Source organism: Colias eurytheme, chromosome 20, assembly GCF_061535395.1.
Source record: "Colias eurytheme isolate Ceu_HAF_F1 chromosome 20, ilColEury1 Martin Lab GWU primary, whole genome shotgun sequence".
In the NCBI taxonomy this organism is placed as follows: domain Eukaryota; kingdom Metazoa; phylum Arthropoda; class Insecta; order Lepidoptera; family Pieridae; genus Colias; species Colias eurytheme.
In genome coordinates, this window is record NC_142999.1 from 8,486,943 (window position 1) to 8,496,291 (window position 9,349).

Below are 9,349 nucleotides of genomic sequence, written 5' to 3' on the forward strand. Positions count from 1 at the left end.
TCATAAGTATATTATCATTAATTTATAACAATTCTATGAATAGTTCTAGAAACCACAGCAGACGAATTCATAATGAGCCAGACAAAAAACTTAGCGCATACCAAGCGTCGTTAAACCCACTGTATTACAGCTAATAAACCTGCAGTGAAATATCACAAGAAACCCCAATTTTGGCCCGTTACCAACCCTCCTATAAAACTTTCATTTCACAATCGTATAAATTTTAATCCACCCCTGGTTTTCTTTTGTTTTGTGTCGAATCAAAAATGTTACTTTACCTGCAACATTAAGTGCCAAAGATTATGTTGGTAGACGTGCTTCGTGCAGCTTAACTCGTCCTGATAAACACGGGACGTATCGGGAAAGTAACGTAAAGGCTAACAATATATTCGTTTACTTTATTCCCTACTGGAATATATTTGAACTTTTATCTTATTAAAATATATACGTTTTTGTAAATTGTAACTAGCCCTTGCTAAAAGACTTATGTAGTGTTTGCACACATTCCATGAAAGTTAATAAACTTGGAGAAACGACAATCATTCAAGCCTTTATTGCATAATAACATCTATAAGATTAACCACAAATAAAATTTAATACGCACTATTAAACGTTATTTAAATGTTGATCAAAAACCAAAATGATCCGATAAAACTATAAAATGTTCCTAACATTAGGCGTATCTGCGTCCCCTTTATTCAGGTTCGCCACGGGGGTGGGTTGCGATAAAAGTTAATCGATTTCAAAATCATTAAATCGGCTGTACTTGCTACTTCCTGACGCGGGCACGTGCCACCGAGTAATCGATATACACTTTGATTAAACTAAATAAACTCGAATGTCCGTATCGATTCCGAATCGATTCCATTTCAGACATTGAATAATGAGCGACAAATGTTAGATTGACTGGGAGTAATTAATGAGCCACGCTCGCTGTCGTTGTAACATAATTATTGTCTCGTTCCGCCAAGTTTTGCTTCGAAATGGACATTGCAGGATAACGCGATTTATGATTGTTTAAGACGTTGAGAACAGACTTATGTTTATGTGGACTCTCAATGTATTTGAAACGTTACAATTATGAAGACATTTAATTTTATATCCTTGCAAACATGCATTGTCCTTTGCTTTAAATATTTTTTTCTTATATACACAATTAAACTCTATCATCAATCACAACATCACAATAAGATAAACGCTCATACAATAGGTACAACCATCAACATTACCCAACATTTTACCTTCACCGATCTACACCAGTGAAATAATAAGTTTATTTAAAAATTACTATAATTTCCACCCTCCGAGGGTCGGTAGATTGCCAAGCTGTCTCACCAGGTGGCCGCCATCGACCCGAGGCACATTACACCCTAATGCCATAGTTCACCGCTCTGTTTAAATGACCATAACTACATTGTTTTAAAATTTAGGAGCATTTTGGCTGTTCTTGTTTCTAATAATTATATCTAATCTCTTATTGCTTTAAAACTTTTCATACAGTTTATCGATTAATAAGGTTGTGGAGATAGCGTTTAGGTTGTGATTTTATTCAGTATCTATTAACTGTGTGAAGGATGTTTTCCACAAAATTAATATTGCTATTTCAAATGAAATACATACATGCAAGACGCAAACGTCGCAATAATTTATTTTCAAACTTTTTTCATTTTATTAAAAATAAGCTAAAAAATATAAGATTTCCAACTTTCTTGATTCTTCTGACCATATTCAAACAAGACATTATTGTAACTAATGTTCATTTAATGATATCGTCACGCTAGTAAATTTTACCAATGTATTACCCAATGAACCATAAAAACATAATATTGCAGAAACAAATAACATATCAACAAAACAATATTTCTTACCATAGCAACGATAACCCCTAAAAGAGGAACAAAAAGCAATTACCAAACAAATCATCCTCTGACATTTAATGCCATCGCAATATGTTCGAACCCACATTCAAACATTACCGTACCCTTGCTAACTATATAACCTTTGGGTTACGTTTTGTACGCGCATGATTCATTTACATGTCAGTCCAAAACTAGGGGGCCCAGTGTTGCGCCTTGCACAACCCCATTGATTATCAATTAGTTTTCTGCTTGGATCATTTGTTGTCGGCGCATTATCCACACTGTTTATACGAATTTGTTATACGATGTGTTAAAATTCAAATTTATAGAGCCATAATGCAAAATATGCCGTAGCACGTGGTGTTAAGGTTGTCATTGGCTATAACGAATGTAGAAATGAACATATCCATCTTCGTTACAGATGATTCTTTAATGACGGGTCTCGAATCGATTTTAGGGTCATCGATGCTTTATTGATTTACGGTTCAGTTATGACTTGCTCTTTTTACACTGATGAATAGGTCTTTTAACGGCTTATCAAATAATTATCTTGTTATTTTGACTATATTGATTATCATTGAATTACATTAGGCTTTGATTTGCTTATCATAACATTATTGATGAGAAAGTTTGTGTTCATTAACCACACATTTAATTTTGCTTAGTTACATCATTACATTTAACTTTTTTTCGTGTAATATCTTCTATTATCTCGGTAGGTATATCAACATTTGAACAAATTTAACTTATATTTAATTTTCTAGTCAGACATAGTCCACCAGTCGGTGTACGAGCTTGTACACTCTGAGGACCGGGAGGAGCTGCAGCGGCAGCTCCTGTGGAACTCCTTCCTTCAGCCAGAGGTCAGCAACCTCACACTGCAGGACGTGTTGAGGCCGGAACGAGCACATCTGCTTGAGAGGAGCTTTACTGTACGCTTTAGATGTCTTTTGGACAATACTTCTGGCTTCCTAGTAAGTATACAATTTTTTGAATTTTGATATTTAGATAGGAATTATAAGAGTTAATTTCAACATTTGCCGTAATTGTTTTCAAGGAAAAATAATAACATAATCGCTTGATTTCAACTGAATTTTTGTAACAAAACTTACAATTGAAGAAAATATTTTCTTGAATATTCAAGTTATAGAATGTGTGTAACTCTTACTCTAAACATTTGTTTTTTTTTTTTGGTTCAAAACCTTTTTTCTTGTGTGCCATACATACATACATACATACAGTAATTGAATTTATTATTTCTCTTTTATACCTCAACGACCTTCCACGCCATCTATCAAGAGTTAGCTAAAACATTATATCAAAATATTCACCTTTTTCAGAGGTTAGACATCCGAGGTAGAATAAAAGTATTACACGGGCAGAACAAGAAAACCGAAGAGCCTCCATTAGCGTTATTTGCAATCTGCGCGCCCTTCGGCCCTCCGAGCCTCTTGGAGATCCCTCAGAAAGAAGTCATGTTCAAAAGCAAACACAAACTCGATCTGTCTCTAGTCTCTATGGACCAAAGGTAAGTAGAATATTGTTTATGACACCCTCTTCTATTATAGACGCTTAAGTTTCTGATCATAATGTGTATGTTTGTAATTTTTCTAGATTTTCTTTTTGATGACTCTATGATCAGAAGGATAAAGATTTTTAGGTAGTCTGTATTTCTGAAATTAAACATCATTCATTATAAAACTACTTAACATTATAACATTATATACTTATAAAATGGTTGATACATATTATAAAGCAAGTTTCGGAATGTCTTTTACACAATGAGTACAACAATAATAGATAATCTATTGTGACGCGCCCCGATCGGGGCGCTCGGTGGTCAATGGGATAATATTCAAGAAAACTACACAACTTCCTTAAGCAATTACAAATACGTTGAACATTTTATAAACTTAAAATCCCACGTAGACATGGACATATTACCTAACCACAAAAAACCACCGCCCGACCACAAAAGCTCATGCTTAACTATCAAAGTATTAAAAATACCGTGTCCCATACAAAATGTATAATTGTTATACACGTACGCCGTGTCCAAAGGAATTATTTATAGTTTAAAGGCGTTAGATTAAAAAATATTCCGGCTTTTTGAATAACAATAGGAAGTGTTTGTAAGCTTTGTATTATAGGTATAACTTGCAACTGAGTATGATTTTCTTCAAATTTCACATTGAATGCACAATGCACATGCCAAATCCGTACAGAATGACCATAATATTCTATTCTTGCCAATAGATATTGTAATACCAAAAAATATTTACTTTTGAACTTATAAAAATATACAACTTATAAGGCTTTGCAATAATAAATAATTTGTAGTTTAGTAGTTTCATGATTCCTACAATCCATACTATCCATACTAATATGTATTATAAATGCGAATGTAACTCTGTCTGTCTGTCTGTTACTCAATCACGACTTAACTACTGAAACAATTTGCATAAAATTTGGTATAGAGATATTTTGATACCCGAGAAAGGACATAGGCTACTTTTTACCCCGGGAAATAGGATATGTTTTATCGCGGAAATCCCACTGGAACGGGAACTATGCTGGTTTTTCTTTGACTGCGCGGGTGAAGCTGCGGGTGGAAAGCTAGTATATAATATTATAGTATTCCTATATGATATAACTATGCCTGCAATGTCTAAAATTATTAACTAAAACTAACATTTATTTTCAGAGGGAAGATGCTTCTAGGCTACACAGATGCTGAGCTCGCGAATATGGGAGGCTATGATTTAGTGCATTACGATGACCTGGCTTATGTTGCTAGTGCTCATCAAGAATGTAAGTATTCTCTAATTAAAACCTGAACACGTAGGAAGATAACTTCTAAAGAGCAATAGCATAGATATTCTAACGATTCTAAATGCTTGGAAATATGTGAAAAGAAGAACAGTAGGTATAGAAATAAAATTTGATTAAAATATCTTTTCGTGCCTTTTTCTCTCGAAATAATTAAAAACAACCAGATGACATTGATGAACACAAATCTAAAGAACTTTCTACGACCCCCTAAAAATACTTTCCTTCGTATTATTATTAAACCGTTATTTTTTTCCTTCAAATGTTATTCTTCTGTATTATTTTCAGTACTAAAAACTGGAGCATCAGGCATGATCGCATATCGGTTCCAAACAAAAGACGGCCAGTGGCAGTGGCTGCAAACATCCTCAAGACTCGTGTATAAGAACTCCAAACCCGACTTTGTTATTAGCACGCATAGACCGTTAATGTGAGTATATTTTTATTTAATTCATTATTTATTGTTATTTAGCTTTCAGTTATTTTAGTAGTTTGTATAGGTGACTTTACCGGTATCTATTCGTTTTTAGTTATGTTAGAATTATTAAATGTAAAGCGCCCAACTTAACGGTAGTTGGATAAGGTAGAATAGGATAAGGTAGTTATTAAAACAATGACATAGTATTGCAACATCGTTTATTGCGTTGTGTACAATATCTTATTAAAGTAATATCCCATTGCATATGAATATTGAAATGATTGAGATATTTCCTGACAATTTTTAGAAAGTCTTATTCTATTTTCAGGGAGGAGGAAGGCCGAGATCTCCTTGGCAAACGGACCATGGACTTCAAAGTGAGCTACCTCGACACCGGTCTTACCAGCTTATACTTTTCCGAAACGGAACAACTCTCTGGCTGCGAGTCCACCGTCACCACACCACCCAGAGCCGCGAGACGATACAAAACGCAGTTACGGGACTTTCTCTCCACGTGTCGGAACAAACGACGAATGCCCAGTACTCCAGCACCACCTCCAGTTGACTATCTAGCGGCTGACGCTGTAGCTGCCGCGTACACCAATCTAAACGGAGCCTACACCGCGCCGTATGGGGAATATCCACCGGCTCCAGCGCTGCACTACCCGCCTCCACCGTTAGACGACAGGTTCCTTGCAGCGGACAACCTCTTCCATCAATACAAGCCGTTGTCCTACCACTACACGTATCCTCCGAACGGGTTTCTAGAGCCCGCCCCGCCGGGGTACGAAGTGGCGCCTGCGTACCGGCCGCCGTCGCGGGAGTATTATATGGATGCTCGGTACGCGGCGCCCGAGCGGCGGTCACCGGGGGCGCCGGGTGGGGGCGCGGGGGCGCCAGGCGGGGGCGCGGGGGCGCCGGGTGGGGGCGCGGGGGGCGAGGAGCGGCTCGAGCCGCGGCAGACGGTGCTGATGTGGGGCGCGGGCGCGCAGGAGGCGCCGGCGGAGTTCTCCCCGCCGCAGGTGTGGCGCTACCCGGCGTACCACACGGCTGAGGCCACGCAGTAGCTTGCCTGACCTACGGTTTTGTTGCTGGAATTGCATTGCAAAGCACATTGTTTCTATCTTGTCATATGTACACGAGAATGTATCACCAGAAAGACATTAAGACTCATTCATACAACTTTACTTTTAAACTATTCAATAAAGATAAATCTTCATTTTAAACCAATTTATTTTGTACAACAACTTCAATTCTAATGAAATCAATATGAATTTCATTGAATCTAGCTTAATTTACAAAATATAGCAACAATCTTAACTTACAAATAAGTTTTTCACAAAACTATCAATTTCTTCTGCATGCAATTCACCTTCAAAGTGCACTCATTCATAAAATTCTTGAGACAATTTCAGCAACAGAGTTGCATCTCAAACAGGGTCCATCCATTGTAAATACTAAATGTAATTAATTATATCTACGAAACAATATATAAATAAACGTAGTCGTCCGTTTGTCGCCACGCATTGACACGATTTAGTTCATATTGTGTAAATATTTATATAATTTTGTATGCTTTAGCTTCTAGGATAATAGTGATGTGTGTAATAAATAAATAAGAGTAATAGCTCAAATATAAAATATAGTTTTTGCGCTTAACGTAATCGAACATATCATAATGCATGTACCGTCCCTATAAATACTTTAACAATTACAAAATGAAATGAAATAAAATGAATGTAAAAAACCAGACATTTACTTACAACAACCAACCAAACACCGATCATTATGTAATATGATTAAAAACGCAAACTAGATTTTTTCTTTAAGTTTTCCACCAAACATAAACTACATATTTTACTTGGAAAATATATTTTTCCATCAAAGATATTGTTAACATTTATAGGGACACAGCACCGCCTTGCCAACGCTAAAACACATGTACATACACGCGTGCCTTCACAATTAAATTTAATTATTAATAATTATTAATTAATATTAATTAATAATGAACAATTGCATTGCTACAGTGAGGCGTTGGCTGGGCGGGTCTTCCGACAACGTAGATTAAGTTTAGTTTAATTTATTGATATTATATTACGAGGACTTGAATTGAAATATGAATACTGTAATTTATTTATTCTAGTACAATTGTTAACTTTCTGTGTTCATTGGATGAAAAACGTTGGCTAATTTCCGCATACAATCAATCTAACTTATTATTCTATGAATTTAGCCAAGGACATTATAATATTATGTAAGACAGCATTGCTATTATATAAATAATAATATAATTAATAGTGCTTTATCAATCCTGTGTGTATTTTTTTGTGATCAGTGCGATTAAGTCAGTATTACTTCAAACTTTTATAGAGCAATGGAGCTACTTTATTTTGTATGTTTGTAAAATATAATATCTGATGTAGAGACAATTTTAATTGTGTCTAGTAATTTCTTGAAATAACAATTAACACAAAAAGAGCCTGTGTCAGAAGTGAAACTTCTTTGGCAAGATTCAAAGATACCAAAATCGTCGCCTTACTCCATGACGCGACCATGAAATTTTACTCTCAACGCGCAAGAAGATTCACTTCAAACTGTCAAGTGCAATTGAGGAACATACCAATATTCTTACTTGATAAACAACGTTCTTTAAGATAAAAATGAAATTCTTCGTCTTTCGTGATATAATAATCAAATGGTCTTCTCATTGTATATTCGGTATATCAAAACGGGTGAACCGACGTTAGTTTTGTATCAATCGAGTCATTTAACGAATTTATCTTCCATTGCAAGTTCCACTGAATTTGTTATTTATTAAATCGAAAAATTTATGATAATTTAGTTATAGTAACCAATAAGTATAGCACTTTTCTTACTTACCACGTTATTGCATGTGAAATGCAGATTAATATGCAAGTGTGAACCAACATACAATAAGTATTACAATTCGATAGATTTTTGTAAAGATGCAATATTACAAGTGTATTATTATGAAAAATCAGACGAATTATTCGTAGCCAGTAATAGTTTAGCTGTCGAAATCAAATCTTATCCAGAGCAGATTCGATGGTCGATAAAACCCCACATCACATGTCCAATTTACTACGATAAAATATAAAAGAATAAAAAGGAAAAGAATAACAAAACATCCAGACAAAACAAATATATGGCCAGTCCCCTAATTATTTTTTTAAATGTTTTGTAGTTTGACTGTGAAATATAGTGTAATATAGTTTTTTTCAAACCCCTATGAATCCAATATCACTTGCATAAACAAAAATGTTGAAACGTATTTCCTCCACTTATATTGTAATATGACGTCACCTTAAAATTAATATTTAAATTATTCCTTGAAACTGTAAATAAACTAGGTTAGACGCTTTAATTACCTATGTATTATTAATATTTATAATTATTCAAGTAAACAATGAAATTCTGTATTTATTTTAGTTTAGCATAATGATGTAATATAATGAAAATTAAATAAATTTTTCATGCCACTGATAATGTGTTTTATGATTGTTCCCATTTCCCATTCACGAAAACATTAATAGCTACGCAATACACAATAGTGCATAATATTATCCATTGAGCCCCGAACGGCCAGAACCCGCCGCGACCGGCGACACAATAGATTTTCTATAATTGTGTCTGTGATTCCGGGGCCTGATGGATTAATATCCATTCTTATTATTTTACTTTATAAATTTACTGGTCCGATTTGAAAAATTCCTTCGGTGTTAGAAGATAGCCCATTTATCGAGGAAGGCTAAAACCTATAAATCATCACCTGTGATAAATAATCACGCTAAAGACTTATTTTAAAAATTGTTAACAGCGCCATCTGGAGCTTTTCTCTATAACTAATATAAGTTAAAGGTACATGAAGGTTAAAGTGAAGGCTTCTAGAGAATGTAACGTCTTTTCTACAGATGGCGCTAATCTAAAATCTATACTAATAAAGCTGTAGAGTTTGTTTGATGATTTGAACAGGCACAGCTCCTGTTGGTCTTAGCAAGATGATATATAGCCTATAGCCTTCCTCTATCTAACACCGAAAGAATTATTCAAATCGGACTAGTTCCCGAGATAAGCGCGTTCAAACAAACAAACTCTTCAGCTTTATAATAATATATTATATATAGTATAGATTAGTAATAGAAGTAGAGAGAAAAACGTTTTCATATTATTTAAAATAAATTTAGTTTCGTTAATTATCAATAATTAATTGAAAATTTAA

The 9,349-nt window shown here is 34.8% G+C and overlaps 2 protein-coding genes across 2 annotated transcripts in view; one reads left to right on the forward strand and one right to left on the reverse strand.

The window, feature by feature from the left end:
- ss (aryl hydrocarbon receptor spineless) overlaps window positions 1-8,610 on the forward strand; it is a 99,385-nt gene extending 90,775 nt beyond the window's left edge. Inside the window, exons 5-9 of the mRNA XM_090113774.1 lie at window positions 2,624-2,833; window positions 3,200-3,387; window positions 4,564-4,670; window positions 4,977-5,118; window positions 5,435-8,610. Of these exons, the coding sequence (XP_089969900.1) occupies window positions 2,624-2,833; window positions 3,200-3,387; window positions 4,564-4,670; window positions 4,977-5,118; window positions 5,435-6,173 (1,386 nt within the window). The 3' untranslated portion in view covers window positions 6,174-8,610. The remainder of the gene's footprint in view (window positions 1-2,623; window positions 2,834-3,199; window positions 3,388-4,563; window positions 4,671-4,976; window positions 5,119-5,434) is intronic.
- Window positions 1-9,349, reverse strand: part of Cortactin (cortactin) — a 444,169-nt gene that overhangs the window by 118,913 nt on the left and 315,907 nt on the right. The gene's annotated exons all lie outside the window — the stretch shown is intronic.